This window comes from Lathamus discolor, chromosome 6 (assembly GCF_037157495.1).
Source record: "Lathamus discolor isolate bLatDis1 chromosome 6, bLatDis1.hap1, whole genome shotgun sequence".
In the NCBI taxonomy this organism is placed as follows: Eukaryota; Metazoa; Chordata; class Aves; order Psittaciformes; family Psittacidae; genus Lathamus; species Lathamus discolor.
Window position 1 is genome coordinate 53,420,471 of NC_088889.1, and position 18,269 is coordinate 53,438,739.

Consider the following 18,269-nt stretch of genomic DNA (forward strand, 5'->3'; position numbering starts at 1 on the left):
GAAGCTTTGGAAAAAGTGCTCTAAAATTACAATAACTGAATGAACTCAGTAGTTTTATTCATTTACAGGACAATCCTCTGAGGAGGAGCAACTTGAGGAGAGCAGCTAACCCTAGCGTTGAACTGCTGATTTCAGTAATGGCCTTTTAAGCAATTTAGGAGGAATTTAGGAGGGGGTTCAAATAAGAAAGGAAACAGAAAGGAGGTATTGAAGCAGATGGGAGACTAAGTGCTGTCAGTAGCTAAGTAGTTAAAATTTGAGAGAACTGAGGGTTAAGCATGTGTATGTGAAGGTCTGAAAGGGGACAAAACATAATGGATTATAAACTAACATGACTGAGTCACAGTAGAAGTAACACTGGAAAGAAACAGTGTATTTAAGTATTGGAGGATACTTATACTTCATAGTCAAAACTTAACTGTTAAACCTTGCATTTTCTTAAAGAGGAAACTATAAAAATCATATATAGTGGATAAGGATGGTAAAAGTCTATATAGAAATGTTTTAACTGATCATGAAAAGAACTAAGTGTAATTCTCCCCTTCACTGTCCCCCACAGCTGTTTAGCTGCCTCCATGCATCCCAAGCCCAGCTCTGATACTGCACAGCTGCATAACCTTGGGCCAAACTTCTGAGCAAACTGCTAAGTTATGAGACAGCCTGAAAGAAGATAAGAAAGGGAAAAGCAGGGGGAGGAAAACTGAGAGCTTTGGGTCAGATCAAGCCGTTAATATCTACGTTGAAAGCTGAATGAAACTGGGTTTGAGCATCCTAACCACGTTACCTTCCTCAGAAATTGCTAGCAACAACATTAGTCATACACCTGAGCTACAGCAGGTGACAGAAATATTGGTATAGCTAAGAACAAGATAATGCTGTACCTGTCTGTGTAAGAGACTGGAAAAGTGAAAGCTTGTGAAATCCTCCCAAGGACTGGAAAACTTGGGACACCAATGGCCTTACTCAGTCTGCAATAACCAATAAACTCAGGGCCACCAAAAGCCTGATGACACTACTCAGGGCCACCAGCACACAAGCACACCAATAGCTGTGACTGCTATCTGCTATGAAGGATTGCAGCTGGGCTCTTGAATACTCTCTGTTGTGGCAGTTTTTAAAAGAGGGCTTGAAGGGGGTGCCCATGCTCTGATCTGGCCAGGACTTGCTCTGTGGTGCTTGTGCTGGGGAGGATGCAGGTAGACAAGGACTGCTGTATGGCAAACACAGGCAACTCCTGGCTTAGGTCAGTTTAGAGGTACAGAGCAGCTTATTGCAGCCTGGAGGGGTGGTACAGCTCAGGGTTTCTTGCCTAAGCATCCCCCTGTGTGAGAAGCTGAGGGGAGGCTGGGAGACAGAATTTTAAACATAGGGCTGGTTCAGGCAGTAAAGCTTCTCAAGCAGCTCTGCATTTCCTGACTGTGTGAGGCTGTAAGAGGCAGGACACGGTGGGGACTGAGGGTCCCTCCTGAAGTTGCTACAGTATTTGCTTTGGGGCTAAAAAAGCAGAAAATCAGATTAATTTATTCCCTCAAACTGCAAAAAAATAGATTCTCTCTCTCTCTGATAAAGAAGCTTTTCTCCTCTTCCTTGCACCCAGGAGCCTAGCACACAGTTCTTGACCTCAGCTTTGTAGCTTGGCCATGCTTTTGGTGTGTGCTAAGCCTCTTCCAGCAGTCAATAGAACAGCTAGGCCATAAAGCCAGCAGCCCTTGGGTCTGTCTGCCTACCCTCCTCTGAGCTGGCCCTACATACAAAAGTGGAAAGCTCTTGGGGTTGCGTGGTGACAGGCAGCGGTGCAAATGTTGGGAGAAGACGGGTAGGAGTTGTCAGTTGGGAACTAGGCAAGGGCAGAGCGGGAGGGTTTGGGGTTGCGAGGGAAGAGGAGGAAGAAAGAGCCCAGTTCTCATATTAACTGATGACATTGAGCGCATTAATCAGCGAGTGGAGCTCATCCCTTACGCTCTCCAGGGAGTGAGAGATTGTCTGAGGGCTATCCAGGAGCTCAATGCTGTGGGTGTAGGGCTCGTATTTCACTGAGAAGGGCCGCTTGATGTGTGCTGCGTAGCTCCTGTAAAGAAAGGGTGCAGACGGTTGGTACAAGAGATGGGTCCCGATCTCCCCCTAGCCATTACCATTCACTCAGATCAAAACAGGTTAGTGCCTCCTTTAGACAGTTTCTAGACAAAAGCTCTGGTTTGCCACCTCTCCAGATCCACAGGGCTACTGCAGTAGTTGAGATCCCTCCTGTTAAGCAAGGAAGACTGTAAGTTTGACTGCAGATTTCAGTGGGCTGAACACAAGGGCTTGCATCAAACTGGAGAGTACACTGCACTGGTGAACTCCGTGGCCATTGCCAGGCATCCTCTAATGCAATTTATTTTATTTCTGTTTCAAAAATGCCAAGGAGATTTAGAAGCTAACTGCAAGAAAAGACCATAGCATTATAGTATTATGTCCCTAAATCCTTTCTGACATTCATTTATTCACTAATCTCTGCAAGGGGAGGGAGAAACTAGCTGAAAGCTGTGTTAAGAATAGATCTGACAGGCAGTGGCTCACGCCTGGGTGAGAGTATGGGCATAGCATCACCAGAGCAATACGCTTGAGCAAAGTGGTATTACTGTACCCAAAGCCAACTGGAGTTTAGATCTCAGTGATGAGCATGACTTTACTTGATACCTCTCAAGAACGAGACCTTGCTGCTACCTTTCTAATGAAGAAGTACATGCCGAGGTGAAAACAAATCAAGGGTAAATTTTCTCCAAAATTGCTCATGTTCACCTCAGATTTGTACGCTTGACAAGGCAGGGTGGTGGTTTTTTTCTTTCGTGGATGTGTAAATATGGAGCTGGGGATTTATATTTAGGCTACAGTCTCATGCTGGAAAGGCCTGGGAAAATGAGGGAATGAACAACACCAGCAACAGGCATGCTCCTCGCCTCTGCTGAGGCTTCACCCTTTCGCTCCTGAATTGCTTAGCTTAGGGTACCCTCTTGTGGCTACTGTGGGTGTGCTCTGGCGCTGGGCTCTGGGAAGGGTATCCGTTTCTTAGATGTTCTGGCTGGTATTGCGGGGAAACCTAGTCCTGAATTGCTGGGGTTTGGGGGAAAACCCCAGACGGAAAACGCCAAAGGACAACACGGTCAAAGCCACAGGCTGGTGCTTGCAGGGAAACCAAAACAAGCGCAAAGGAAGGGGATTTCTGCATGCTCACATTGACCACCTCCTAAAGGTGTGGCTTATCTCAGTTCTACCAGGTGAGATCTGGTTCACCTCCCTTAGTAATGCTATCAGCCGCAGCAATGACTAGTAGCACAGCTGCTAATGGTTAGAAACTTGCCCTCCAACACGGGTGTGTTCACTTAATGCCTCTTTGAAACATGCAAGTATGACATGGATGCTTGGAAGGGTACTGAGGGTGTGTGCTCATGCTAGAAAGCTGCTGGGAAGTTTTCTTTAGGGGAAAAGAGGTTTTTCTTGAGGGATAACACTGAAAATCAGGTCTATGGTGGCAGCTGCCAGTAATGCAAAAAATATAGATGTTTTAATTTTTTTTGCTTATAGAGTAACATCTGTGTGGTCTCTGAGCTCTTTCAAGAGGATCATTTACAGTGCTTGTCACTATCAAACCCCTCTAGTCTAATCCTGTCTGTGTATGGGTTGAATTTTTCCTTTTTAGATGCAAGAAAATGACTCATAAGCAACAGTTGAGGATTTTTGTTGTTTTAAAGCAGCCTAGCATGTATGAGAGGACAGGCTCCCCCATGTGCTTGCTTTTGAGCAGCTGGACTGCAGGTTGTATGAACAGTACAAGTGAGGGTAATAAAAGCAGAAGCTGAAATATAGAAGTCCTCACCACGTCATTTATGTGATACACCCCACTTGCAGGAACTGCAAAGTCGTGCATATTGTGTAATACTTTGTCTTATCCTTTCCTAAGCCAAGACAAAATGGTACAGGCAAAGTTCTCCTCTGTCAGTCAAATGTCAAGGGATTGAGCTTCCCTCCTTGGGCAATTCAGGATATAACTGAGAAAATGCTTTTCTGAACAGATAACTGTGCATAGAGCTGCCACTCTCCACCCTGTTTGCAGCCCCATGGAACAGGGAAACACAGTTATGCTGCTGGGATGCTGTCTGTGCTCTGCTAACCCATGCTAATCAGCTTAGGAGAAAAGTTCCTTTTTGTCCATGCATAAATTTATCTGCATAAAGCAAATCTTTCTTGTTTGTTTATGAGCTACTAATTATGCCTGGAGGTTTTTTTGCTGGTTGACTGAAAAATGAGCAAGTTGCCCAGCAGCTGCTCAGAAAGACATTTCCCTGCATCCTTAATTCAGAGAATGACACCATTTTGAGCAGTTCTTCACTCCTCTCCTAAAACTTGTACCCAGAGAGCAAACTTTAACATGATGCAGAAGACTGTTTTCAGAAAGACACATAATGGTGAGATGCTCCCAGCTAGTACCTGACGTCTATCACTTGGCCCTTCTACAGCAAGGAAGCAGAGGTGATCCTGGTGTGTGGTTTGGGTCTTCAATTTCTGGACCACCTTTTATGTTGCTCGGACTCCCTTAGGAACTGGAGATAGTCTGTAACTTCCTCCTATGAGAACTAAGCATACAAGCTACATTTTTCCCTTCTCTTGCACGCTCAGTTCTGCTTCCAAGAATTCCTCCCACTTCATCACACTCCTTCACACCCATGCTGTTCAGTCCAGCATATTTCTGGGGGGCTCTTGGGCAAATCTAAGGGACTGAAGTTGGAGTCTGTGCAAACTGGAAAATCACTTTACTTTAAAAGACCTGATATCAGTTTCCAGAGTACTTCTGAGACCTGGAACTGAAAGCAGACATGGTTTCAAGCCCTGTTTCAGTATTTCATAGCTTAATTGCCGTCTGTATGGGTCTCTTTCACTGCCCAGTCCTACCTCAGTTTACTTTTGGCATCGCTGAAGCTCTCAGACACAAAATATACGGACTGGTAGTTCTGGTCCTGGTAGGGTTGAACAGCAGCAGCATCAGGGTCAAAGTCCCGCACCTCTGGTTCATCTGACAAGGAATGCTATGGACACAGCAGAAAAATGCTGTCATGAAATTAAAGGGATCTCAGAGTACACGTGATAAACAAAGATGGAGAACAGATTTTGTATAGTCATTTGAATTATGCAAAGGAAGAAGGTGTTTTGCTTATAACGTCTAGGGCAGAGAGGTGAGTTATGCTGGGACTTACTATGAGCTCCCCATAGGAAGACAGGAGCCCAGCTCCATAGGCTTTGACTATCCCATTCTGTCTGCAGAGCCCAAACTCCACCGTAAACCAGTAAAGCTGTGAAAGGAGAAAGAAAAATGCATAGGGGAGGCAGCTCATCAACTTCATCTCCCTGCCACTTCAGAGCTCTTGCATCATGGCCAGGATCTGGGGTTGTTTAAAATGAAAAGGAGCCTGTCACTTTGTCCCCTCTCCTTACCTTCCACCCATCACCGCCAGAGCAAAGTGCTAAACTAAGCTGCTGCCACACTGGGACAGACAGAAAATGTGTCCCTGGGCTGGTCCCCTGAGTACCCAGCTGCTGTTTGGTGCCCTTAGAGCAGGACAGGTCACCTTGCTGAGGGAGCGGCAAAGGAAGCGGATGTCATTTAATCCCATCCCAAAGAGTCCCAGCAGTGCTGTCATTAGAAATATGATGCTTGGTGATACTCTGCTGCCCAAGGAAATTGGGTTAATGTGGAGGCTAGCTCTGCTGTTTAACTCATCCCCACTCACTGTCATTGTGAAAGACCAGGTCTGGAGCAGCTCAGGTCTGGGCTCTGAGCCTGCAAATCTGGGAAGGCCAGGCTGGACCACCCCCCTTGATATCACAGAAGTGCTGCTGAAGGGGTTGGGCCCCCATCCAGCAAAGTTGAAAACTTACTGTCGAAAGTTTCTCAATTTCTTCATCGGTTGCTCCCAGAGATGCCAGCCCAATGTCCTGCGAAGAGAAGGGAAGGGACCAGTGTCAGGACAGATTCAGTCCTATGGCCTTATGCTTGGATGCTGTTCTTACTGTCTTGAGACAAAAGATACTGTTGCCCTGCACTGCTATGCCTCTGCTGGAGTTTCATCATGCTCACACTGAAAACACTTTACTACAGAGCCTGATATTTTCACTATATGTTACGGTTCTCAGCCCTTCACTAGGGCTCCTGAATATTGTGTTTAGTATAAATCAATCTTAGAACAAGAAGCACTTCAGTGATGAGACTGGGTTTGGTTTGGGTTCCCACATCATCCCTTGTCCTCTCAGGGACAAGGGAACAGATGACCACCTTACCTGAGAGAACTGGGCAAACGTCTTGTCAGCCAGCATCGGGACGTGCCCCAGCAGCTCATGACAGCAATCCCTGCCAATGCCCAGGGGGAAAGGAGGAAAACACAGTCAGCGCAAGACAGAGTTTGTCCATTAGGAGGAAAGTTAACCGTTGGCCAGGTGGGATGTCTGGGCAGGGGAGGCCATTGGGGCTGAGCAATACTCACGGCTCAGGGGAGTGCATGGGAGAGGACGCGTGGCGGATGTACTGTGTGCACTGGAAGACACGGAAGGCCAGACTGGCGAGGAAGTCCCGCGCCGACAGCAAACCAGCCACTGGCCGTAACTGGAAGCCAGTCCTCTCTGAAACAACACATACCGTCTCTGGGGAAGTGTGTGGTCCATGTGCTGCGCTGGTGTCCCACATTCCCAGCGCAGACAGCAAAAGGATCAGTGTTGGAAAATAAAGGGCTTCTGCTGTGCCAAGTATAATCTTTTTGCTCCTACTAGGGAGTAACATCTGCTCTTTAGGTGCTCATTGGGATCATTTGACTACAGGCTTGACCTTCAGTTGCAGCTCACTGTGTCTGGCTGCAGTCCCCACTGCCTGGGGTCTCCCGCTCTTCCCTGGGTGCAACATACAAGCTGTCACCAGCTCTCCTCGCAGATCTTAGCTCACATGATTCTCCTTTGGATTTGAGTTTCCCAGCTGTAGCTGCCACCACCATGCTGGAGCCCTGGCAGACTCTTTACCTGGGTCCCCCAGACTCATACCTACCTTTCAGGAAGCAGGATACCTCCTCCAGCTGAGGGATGTTATTCTCATTGTAGCCACAGTATTTCTCCAGTAGGTTAAAAGCTTCGAGATATTCCTTGCAGGCATGGGTGGGATACAAGCTCTTCAGGGTGCTGTACACCTCCTTCCTTCAGGAGGAGAGGTGGCAGACATTTAGTGGCTTGATATGTCTAGTCCTCTCCTGTCTTCTGGTTATATGCTATCAAAAACTTATACCTCTACCTTTCTTGTCCTTACACCTTTCTCCTCCACTAAGTCTATGTTTGTATGTAAACATACAGATGCACATTCAAATGAGCCTGAGTAGTTGTATCTGCAGAGACCTGTTTCTTACCTTGAAGTTCAGAAGATTGTATAAAAGGCATTAACTGGAATGAAAATATTCCCTGCAGGTTAGCTCCTACAGTTGCACTATGAAGACAGCCAATATAACCAGGAGGTTACCCTGTTTAGGAGCCTGTGTACTCACTGATATGAGCTGCCCTTCTTTTCTGTGACATTCCTGGGAATAGTCATGTTCAAAGGAAGCATTTTCCTAAGTGAGGTACAATGCAGATATTCACCCCAGGACTCATACTTCTTTCTGCAGCTATGATAAGCACCCTGTGGAGGCCACTACTAAGCCAGGTCCCCTTAGAGAAGTGGGACTCCAAATTATCTACCTTCCTCTCCTTTGGGACAGGCTTCTTTGGAGGAAATTCCTGGGGACTGCAGCATGAAAGTGCTCTCTGTGCAGCCCCAAGGGAGGAAGAGACAGAGCATCACTGTTGTCGAGGTAGCTTGCTTTCCTGGATGCAGTGCCTGACACAAAATGCTGTACAGTAAGTTACTGAGTTTTATAACAAGCCATTAAGTAGGATGCTTGCACTGCTGATGCATTTTTCAAGAGGTCACTCCCTAACCATTTAGGTTTTGATTCCCAGCTTCTAGTGGTGAAGCCAATAAAGGTCACAGATTAAATCAGTGCTCACCAAGTAGCAATCTCCTCTGCTGTGTACTCCACATGAGGGATCGGGTCCCCACTGCAAAGCAAATGCACCATTACTGACAGCAGCAGAGCACAAGCGAGGCTCCTCTTCCCTTTGAGAAGGAAGCACTTCAGAGAATCTCTGATCTGAAATTCAACAATCTTCTTTAAACCAAAAAAGAGGGCAACAGGAAAGACAAAGCCTTAGTACTGGGTCATTTGTATAGGTGCAACAAATACACAGACGAAAAGAAAAGTGTTAGTCTAGCCAGAGGTTGTAAATGAACAAGAGATGAGCAAAAGCTTGAAGGCATAATATTTTCCAGGGTAAAAAAAAAAAAAAAAAATTGTTTTCACTAGAAAAAAAAAGAAATTTTGTGTGAAAATAAATTAATTTCATGTCCCTGAACTTCATGAGGCTGATGACTCCAAGAATGAATCAGTGGCTGAGAAATAAAAGCAGCTAATGAGAAAAACTAAATGTGTTTGAACTGCAGCAAAACGTACTGTCACTAAGTTTGATTGTCAGTAACACTGATATAAGTAGGACCTAAAGAAGACTGACACTTTTGCCTTTCCTCCATCATAATTACCAATTGCATTTTCTAAATCCTTCTGTTCTGTATTTGAACAAATGAGATATTCACATATTACAGTCATAAAGCATAGTTCCTTTTTCATTAACAGCCTAAAGGGATGCTACGCAGAGGCTCATAAATGCTAACCTGCAGATGAGATGTGAAAGAAGACACCTGAAGTGGTGCATCATCTTAGGACAGTATTTATTCTTGTGCCCCTCAGGACTCTCCTGCTGGCACGGTGACTTTCTGTGCATTTAGCATTAGCAAAGGATAAAAACATCAATGTCTGTATTCTGGGCTTCAAATCTGCAAAGAACATGAAACCTTACAGAGCAGAAAGCAGTGCTGGGATCACATTGGTTGCAGGGGTAGCTCAAGAAGGTGACCCATATAATTTCCATAGCCTGCCTTCAGCACAGCTTGCTACAGAAATCTACATTTAAAGTCATGCTCAGAGAGGGAGATGCTACAGTGAAAGACAGTGTTACCGAATAGAATCTATGGAATATTTTACAAACCCACCTGAATATCAGAGCTGTGTTTGATGCTGTAGCAAAGATGTTGAGTGCTATCACTGCATTTATCAGAACAGAATTATGAAGTAGGAGTACAACAGATAGTCTTAAATCTATATATGACAATGATGAGACCATTACTGGAATCTATTTTATTTATTGCAGAGAGTTAGGAGGTGGACCATTTAGTCTATAAATACTTTCACAGCAAAAAGAAAAATAAAATCTGATAGCAGAATTCAGTCTAAAAGCATGTGTGATCCATTGGGTGAAAGGTAAAGCTACTGAAGTTCAGTTTAGAAAGAAACACATTTTTTCACAGCTAGGATAATGAACATTTGGAACAAGTTTTCTGGCCTTGTGGCAGGTTTTCAGGTACTTGAAACACTGAACTCAAAACTAGATGTCATTCTAAAAGAGACACTATAATTCAAAATGAAGTTTGAGGTCTGAAGGAATTATATATGGCTTTTGTCATGCATAAGATTTATTCTTATTAACTTAGGAATTAATCACTATAGACATTTTCTAATTAAGAAGAGACTGGAAAACAGAGAGAAAAGACAGACACAAAAAGAGCTGGTAAGGCTGAATGGGGATACAAATCATAAAAGAAAAGAAGGTAGTACAATGACTTCCCGACAGGTTGCATTGACATGGCATTATCCCTGTATGAATGTTAGCAAAGGGACTTACTGCTTATAATGAAAAGCGATTTCAGCTATTGATTTCCTTCTCTGGCGATATACTTGGTCAGAGTAGCCCTGTGACGATAAATAGGAACAGAGACAGGATTTTTAATTACTAAAATTTCTCACCCAAAAAAGTTCATCACTGACTGAAGAAACTTCTCTCATGGTGGTGATTGCACTACCGCTCCCTGATCAGCTGCAATAAGCAGCATTGTCCAGCTCACTGCTTCTGAGCGAAGGCTCAGGACATGAGGATGTGCCCACACAGACTAACTTACCGGGTGATCCAGATCCAAGTCAGGGTCAAACTTGGTGACCAAATGGTGGCACTTGTCCAGTTCGCAGATTTTTCTGGGAAACCAGTGAACTGTGGGTAGAGAGAAAAATTGGTTGTGGAAGTGAAGATGGAGCATCCCCTGCTGAGAAGGAGTTGTGAAGTTGAAAAAGATACATCTGACATGATGTACCGAATGCAGACACACAACAAACACATGAAACAGTTGTGCCTTCTAGGCAGTAGATCCACACTCCCAATGCTCTTGTTCTACAGTAAGGTCTAATGCCATGATCTGTACCTCATGACTTCCCTGCTCATCTCTCAGTGGAATATTTTATGACAAAAGTAAACAAGAAGATAGAAATTGGATTTCACTTAAAGATTCTAGACTTCACGTTAAAAACAAATCCAGAGATCCAACTAGTTGTGGGGCAATCACTGCAGATCTCTAGAGGTGTTTTACAATAAGAATAACCCTGTCTTCAGAACAGGATGGCGTGGGAGTGTCTTGTAGTTTAGTGCTGGATACACAGCTCTTGACACATAGGTAGGAAACTACTTCACATTTATAGTATAAAACACTGGAGTAGGAATAGAGAACTCTATAGGAGAGGTGTGAACAAAGGATGAAATTTCATCTTCTATTTCTGTTTTTCCAGTCTGACCAGAAGAAAGGGCTACGGACTCTGGAGTCTATTGAGAAACGGACAAGGGGGGAAATAGCTTTCAGGATTCAGGTGTGCCAGAGGCAACCTTTTCAGTTTTGCTCAAATTCAGCATACAATAGCCCATCACCTTTTCTGGAAACAACCCTGTTTCTACAGCCCAGCCTCTCTGCAAAAGTGAAACAGTTTGTAAGTTCCTTACATTTGTCTTCCTTAGTGGTCCTCACATCTTCTGTTACCCTCTTGATGGAGCTAATGAAAGTATTGAGGTCAGAGCTGTGGACTTCACAGCGCACAAAGTATTCCAGTTCAGCAGTCCCTTCTCGGGGCTTTCGGCTAAGCCTGGTCTCCAGGTGATGAATTTTAGCTTCAAATGTCTTTTGGGACATGGAAAAGGAGAACAAAAGCATTAAACAGCACTCGAAATACCTGTTGGCACTTCCCAAAGATGTCTATATGAATACATCTGGAAGGGAGTCCCCTTGTCTTTTTCCTCCTTTTATCCCCTCACTGGGATAAACATATTTATCCATCAATTCCACTTGTTTCCCTTCTGACCAGTGGGGCTGGTCAATAACTATCGTAGAATCAGAATCATAGAATGGTTTGGAGAGGAAGGGACCTTAAAGACCACCCAGTTTCAACCCCTCCTTCCACAGGCAGGGACACCTTCCACTAGACCAGATTGCTCAAACCCCCATCCAGCCTAGCCTTGAGCAAGTCCAGGGATGGGTCATCCAAAGTTTCTCAGGGCAACATGCTCCAGTGCCTTACCATCATCACCGTAAAGAATTTCTTCCTAACGTCTAATCTAAATCTACCCTCTTTCAGTTTAAAGCCATTACCTCTTGTCCTGTCACCATTCACTCTTATAAAAGTCCTTCTCCTGTTTTCTTGTAGGCCCCTATGGGTACTGGTAAAGAAGATTGTATCAACAGTGGAAACTGGTGCCGTGAAGTAACTTCTCCTATGGCTTCCTCTCCTTCAAACTCCTACTGAAGGCAGAGGTGCATTTTTGCTGGTGGGGGTTAAGGAAGGGGTTGGCTACTGCATAGCAGGGGCTGGCGCAGCCGGGGCTGGGGCAGCGCCGCAGCGCTGGCCGTGGTGCTGAAACGGCGCGGCTTAGCCTTACCCAACCCTCAGTAGCGTTAATTTGGGGCTCCCTAGCAGAACTGATATAATTTGGACTCATTATCACACCTGGCCTCCCCCAAAGAACAGAGAAAAAAAAAATATTCTGCTCTGCTGGATTTTGAATATTTTTCTTATTCAGTGAAAGCTGGTAGTACAAGCCCAAGTCCCTGGGCAATGACCCAATCTGCCCAAAGTGTCTGCAAGATCTTTGGTAGAGGAAGAGACACGATTTCTTTTATTAATCAGAGGCAGAATGATGAGAAGGAACAGATGCAATGCCACAGGTAAATTAAATAAGGAACGTGGTTTTTAATGTACCTACCAACTTCACTATTACATTGTCCCCTCAACAATCAATACCTTTGCATTAATCTGACAGCTGTGATTGCATTACCTATGCTTTGGCTTCATGTAACACATACAGAAGAGTGAAACCAGTTTCCCTGAAGCCTGATTCATGATGAGGCAAATGTCATTATGCCTGTCTGCTTTCGTATCTTGTACCTGCATTGCCAGAGGGATCTGGGAAATGAATCTTCCTCTGTTGTGGCTTGACATGCTTGTCTTTTTATTATATTTAAAGCTCTCCCTGTGACAAGCTCAAAGAGCTTTTTACTAGGAAATCTTTTGATGCAGCAAGTAAATTGCTCCAGGAAGAAACAAATAATACTTGACCATAAGCTGCCCTAGCTTCTTGCTTGATGTTTTAAAAATTGTTTAAATTATAGACTTTAAGTACATTGTAACATAAAATCTGCCAAGTACAAGAGGCTGAACTTATATGTTTCGTGCAGTCTGTTGCATTAGAAATGTTACACTGATGGATTTTTCATGCCTTATCTGGCATCTGTGCACTTCTAGGAAGGAGACCCCAACTATGGAAACACCAAGACTTGTCTGACAAGCTTGTCTTAGAGATTGTTTCAGTCTTTAGACTAGAAAATGATTTTTCTTACAACAATCCTCTTAGACGAAATGCAAGAGGTTTTATAATTGCTCAAGATCCTATCACTTTCTGTACAATTATCAGAGATAGTACTACATGGGCAATGAGCAGTTAGATTGCCCTACAATTTCAGGGAAATACTTGTCCCCCAAATACACCTTTTTTATGTTTACAACTGTTAGGTAGTTTTTTTGCTGTATAGTGTTGCTGGTGATCTGTTTTTACACCAGAAGAGGTTGATTTCATGCAAAAGAAGGTGCTATGTAATTATGTGTATTAACACGTGAGCTAGTAGCATGCCCTTGTGACAAGAAAGGCCAACCATGTACTGAATTATAGAAGCAACACGGTAGACAACAAGGTCAAAGGAAGTGATTTCTCCCCTCTGGGATGAGTGAGACTACATCTGGAGCACCTTGTCGCATAAGATGGAAGGCATTAATGTACTTTATGCTATACACTGTAGCATAGTGGAGAGCTGCCAAGAAGCTCAGGGGGCTGGAGCAAAATGTTATATGAAGAAAGACTGAGAGAACTGGGTTTTTTCAGCCTTAAGAAGTGAAGGAGCAGGGGAGATTGGTTCACTGCCTAGTACCTGTAAAGCAGACAGAGTCAGGCTTATCTGAAAAATACACACTGGGAGGACAAAAGCTGAAAACAAGGACATTAAAAGGAAAAGAAAAGAGAAAAAGCTTTTTACCATGAAGGCAGTCAAACACTGCCAAGTGGTCCAAGGAGACTGTGGGTTCTCTACCTTGGTGATATTCAAAATGCAGCAAGAACAGTCCTGATCAACCTGCTGTAACTGAATCTGTTCTGAGCAGGAGGTTGGACTAGAGACCTCCAGAAGCCCCTTACAAGCCACGTGACTGATTAATAGGAACAAATTGTTCTTTCCTCTCACTGCTGAAGTCAATGAAATTAAACTATTGTAGATAAAACATATCTCAGAGCCTCAGTTTGCAAAACACTTTTGAATCCTTCTGGATGAAAATGTACTACATAATGCAAGTTGTCATGTTTTGGTTACTGTTTAAATAGGCAGTACTTATGTCAGTCTTTCCATTCGTGGTACTGAGATCCTAGATAATGCAACATTATACTGCTGGCTAGGGGGGAAAATCTCAATTAGTTACCAGTTTCCCTTGGTATTAAAGCCATCTACAGAGCACATCTCCGGGGAACAAACAGAACCCTTAACATATGAATCAAATTCATCCCTGAAGTAGGGGAGTATTTTTGAAATCAATATGCCAGTTTCATATTTAGGGTGAAGTTTTTCCTGTAACTATTTGACCAATGGACAACATGGCAACAGCACTCAGAGGCTGACAAATCCTTGACCCACACGTTAGGTGGGTTTGGTCTGTAGCCATGCAGGGCACAGATCTTGCTTTGAATGGGCGATCAGAGCCATGTGCATGAAGTTGAAGTGATGAGCAGTGGAGGGGGCTATCACAAAATGCTACAAGACACATGGGTGTGGATTGTAAGTGTGAAACTGTGTGGTTTTATCCAGAAACAAAGCAAAGTTAAGCCCAGAGCTTAGCAGCGCTACCAGATAAAGGTATGGCTTATTCTGAGTGATGAAAAATAAGGGCATGCTGGGCATGAGCAAAGCATGAGAGTGGGGATATCAGAAAATTGACTTATAATTTGCAGTAGGAAGGCATAGTCTGAGTCTTATTTAATAGACTCAAATGACATGTCTCACAGAACAGCCATGAAACCTGCAATGTGTTCCTTGAGTCCCATACAACAGGTTAGGTACTCACCTCAAATACCTTAAGTGCACGGGACAGTGGTGATGTCTTGGCTCCCTTGAGCATGAAGAAGAGGTTCAGCATTGCTCTCCCATCCTTCTCCTCAAAGACAATTGTCTCCGTAGACTCTGCAGCATCAGTGGCTGCAGCTGCAGCCTCTCTTTCCTTCCTGGCATCTTCAATGAGACTTTGACGCCTACCAATGAACCGTGGAGACTGAAGGCAGAGCAGAAATAATTAACACTTCTGATAGAGCTGTAGGGCAGATTGGAGGCTTCGCTAGTAGCTGAGTGAGATATGACATGTGTGTCTCAGAGAAGGTAGAAGGGGAAGGTTGGACTGACTTGCCTGACTTTGTAGAGGAAAATATAGTGATAAGGACTGAGGTATTAGAATTGAACTTTTGGAAAAGTGGAGCTTTAGGAAAATTCTGTGTAAAATACCCATGTAGCATGACTGGACAGTGGGCTTCCCTCCTCACCTTCGCTAGCAACAGTTTCCAATATCCTTCAAAAAAATAAGAATCAGAAACAATCTTATGCAGGTATCAGGTGTCTGATAAACTCAAATGGAGAGATGTTAGGTAGATTTGAAGTCATCTGAGAAAAGATAACTATGAGGGACAGCTGTAGGCCACAGCTGTGGCATGGCCTGGCCAGGAAAAATTAACTGTTTGCAGGTGTATTAAAAGGGCAGCTTAGCTAAACTGCTCCCGAGATCCAGCATAGCATTTTTGTTTGGCATTAAGTGGATGCTTGCCCATTGAAATGTAATTGGAACCACATCCATTTACCCCAGAAAATAAATTCCTCCCACTGATCTATAGATTTGGTTTGTCCCAACAAACTCCTGCAGATTTCTGTTACTTGAAATTGCACCTAAAATGCCGTAACTCTGTGCCTGGGGTCATGTTAGGTCACTCATTTATATTTATAGTGAGCTACAAACTATTTCAGTTACTGCTGTTTCTTTTGTTATACAAATAGCTCATATACTAACTTATTTGTTCATGGTACTTTACAACCAGTTTTTCTTTTAAAGCCAGCTCAGCTGGTTCCAATTTTCTGTGTTCAAAATCCAAGCCAGCTGACAAACCCCCAGAACTTGCTAAAAGAAACCTGGGCAGCACTAAAAAAGGACATAAAGCCATCCAACACCTGCATATAGAGCAGGATTGGCTGCAGTTTTCCCTCTGATTACATTGAAAATAACTGGAAAAAGAGATAGATGCTAATCAAGCAATACCTTCTCTACCTTGTGGCAAATTGGAGAATGTTTTCCTCTTAAAAAGACAGTCCACTCAACTGCCATGTCCACTCACTGCCCTTTTTCTCTCTAATTTTCAAAGCCCACCATTAGCAACTAATGCTTCCTGAGAAAATCCTCTTGGATGCTTCAGCGGCATAACACTGACATTTAAAATTCAGCATGAGAAATGCAGCACATCTAGGTGCCAGCCTACGCACTTCTATCTGGTCCTTTCTTTAATAAAGATACCCCTCTGAAATGATATTTGCTGATCCTCAACCCTTTTATTCCTTCTGGCATAGAAAAACACCTTCTAACAAATAAGCACATACTGCTGCTTGTCTAAACTGATGGTATTCATGCCCAAGGAGAGAAGATATCTAATAAATATCCTCACCTATAACTCTCACAGTCTCATGAAAGCATTCAGCTTTAAGCGTGTGTTTTATATCACTACCGTGTTTAAAGCTAAGCTGGTGTTTACTTTAAAGTGCCTGCAATAAGCAGGGCAAACAACCTTTTGCTAACCACCATAACGGGTCTGTGCAGCAGTCCCAAGCCCGGCAGCGCATTAGCTACAGATGTTTTATCACAGTGTGCCCAGAGGAACAGAGGTGAAGCAAGATTTTACTTGTGCACTGGAGCGGAGGAGAGGAGGGAAAACAGGCCCCATGTTTACGTTGTAAATCAGGTTAAAATCTGTCTGTGAAGAGTTAAAATAGCAAGGAGACTTGTTTGACTGGAAAGCCACATGGGAGAGGTAGCCTTGACCAGTCAGACCCGTGTGCTGCGAGTGGGTGGCCCCTGGTAGTCAGGAGTGAGGGGTCCTGGAAGCTGCTTAGCTCTATGGTGGCGTAATTTGGGCAGGCAAATTTAAAAATTAAGGAAAAAAACAAGACATTTCTGGGGAAGAAGAGGTCTGGGAGGGGTCAGCCCTCTTGCTGCCTCCTCTGCCAGGTAGAGGCTGCCTGGCTGGATGCCCCCCATCTCATCATCCTCTTCTCTGCCCTTCATCATTTACGCTCCTTTTGCTGGAAATTAGGAATTTGGCATATAAACTAACCAAACTGATATCTCATGATAAATGCCTGCCTTTCTTCGGAAGGCACCATTACATGGTATTTCCAAATTGCCTTGCAGACTAGCTCTCTGAGTGCATATCTAGCTACAGTGAGAACTTTAATTGGGTTTTGCAGAGCATTTATTTGCCTCACTGAGGCTGGAGTCTGATATGGTCATGCACCTCCTATGAAGGGTTAGTTTGCACTTCTTCTGAAGGATTAGTTCATTTTTCCTTCCTTGAATTTGCTGCAACTCAGAGTTCCCTACCTGAGTAGTCTCATTAAAAATACTGTGTTCGGAGTTGAAGTACTGTGGCTTTTTATTCCTGGCACATTATTTGCAGGAAGCAGGAAGGATTGCAGTGGCTATTTCCCACCCAGCAGCATAGGGACAGTAATGTCATACCCTTGCTTTCCTGGGCGCTCCTTCCTGCTGGTTTGCCTCCAACTGCTGTGTTGTGTCTGGCTCCACTTGTGTGCTCTGTAACCAAATCCTGCTCCAGCTACACTCCCAGAGTGTCTTGTAAAAACTACTAGCAGCAGAAAAACTAAATACATGACAAGAGATTTTTCCACGGTGTGAGTTTGATGTTTGGCTGGCCCAGGTGACATGTAAAATACCTGCCTGTGTAAATGAGTTCTGGGATTGTAAAGGTCATTTTCCCACTTGGGGTTTAATGGCAAGGGAACACCTCAGACCTGCTGGAGCTGGTGCAGTGGTGGGCAGGGGCTGGGCAGCCGATCACCCATGATCACACAGACACCACAGACACTGGCTGGCCAGTCACCACACACGGCCACACAGGCACACAAGACGTCCCTGAAATACAGATGCAGTCACACCTCTTGCCTGGTAGAAGCTAGTAAAATAAGTGATGTGGTTTTCAAGATCTGCGCTAGGTGAGAGCAAAGGGCAAAGCCTTTCATGCAGCCTGCCCTCAAAGTGATCCTTACAAGACTAAGTTGGGGTTTTTTATATTTTTCTGAGAAATTCCATTCAAAGAAGGGATACAAAGATAGGCTGAGGTTATCCCTGGAGGATAGAGGAGGAGCCCCGCATCCCAAGCAGGTTGTTATACTCCTGCCAGTATACCTGCTGAACCCAAATTCTTCTGGTCCCTTTGTTCAGTGGCCTGTTTCCCGTCAAACATGAAGCAGCACTGCCAGAGTGTGTAATAACATGACACCCTCCTCTTCTCCAGAGAGCAATAAGCATCTCAAATACTTATTTGATGAGCAGCCTGGAAAATACCAGGCTTTCAAGAACCACTTCAGTGTTCATTACTCTGACAGAACGAAAACAGTTGTGTGAGAGGGAAGCCTTCACTGATTTGCA

The 18,269-nt window shown here is 44.2% G+C and overlaps 1 protein-coding gene across 1 annotated transcript; it reads right to left on the minus strand.

Annotated features, from left to right (window-relative positions):
• Positions 1-460: 460 nt before the first annotated feature.
• TH (tyrosine hydroxylase) lies at positions 461-14,784 on the minus strand. The gene is made up of 12 exons (XM_065685704.1): positions 14,637-14,784; positions 10,984-11,158; positions 10,118-10,206; positions 9,844-9,911; positions 8,056-8,106; positions 7,067-7,212; positions 6,516-6,651; positions 6,313-6,382; positions 5,914-5,970; positions 5,232-5,327; positions 4,930-5,063; positions 461-2,068 (listed from the first exon to the last, which is right to left on the minus strand). The coding sequence occupies exons 1-12, from the start codon at positions 14,706-14,708 to the stop codon at positions 1,909-1,911; spliced, it is 1,254 nt and encodes a 417-aa protein (XP_065541776.1). The 5' UTR covers positions 14,709-14,784; the 3' UTR covers positions 461-1,908.
• Between the last annotated feature and the right edge of the window lie 3,485 nt (positions 14,785-18,269).

What these genes read in the sequence shown, in the direction of transcription:
- TH (XM_065685704.1), bottom strand. Translation starts at nt 14,708, where the DNA reads ATGCTGAACCTCTTCTTCATGCTCAAGGGAGCCAAGACATCACCACTG. An exon ending in CTTCCTATGGGGAGCTCATA is followed by an intron (nt 5,064 to 5,231) that starts GTAAGTCCCAGC and finishes CTGTGTCCATAG; the next exon opens with CATTCCTTGTCAGATGAACC. An exon ending in GATGCCAAAAGTAAACTGAG is followed by an intron (nt 2,069 to 4,929) that starts GTAGGACTGGGC and finishes CTTTCTTTACAG; the next exon opens with GAGCTACGCAGCACACATCA.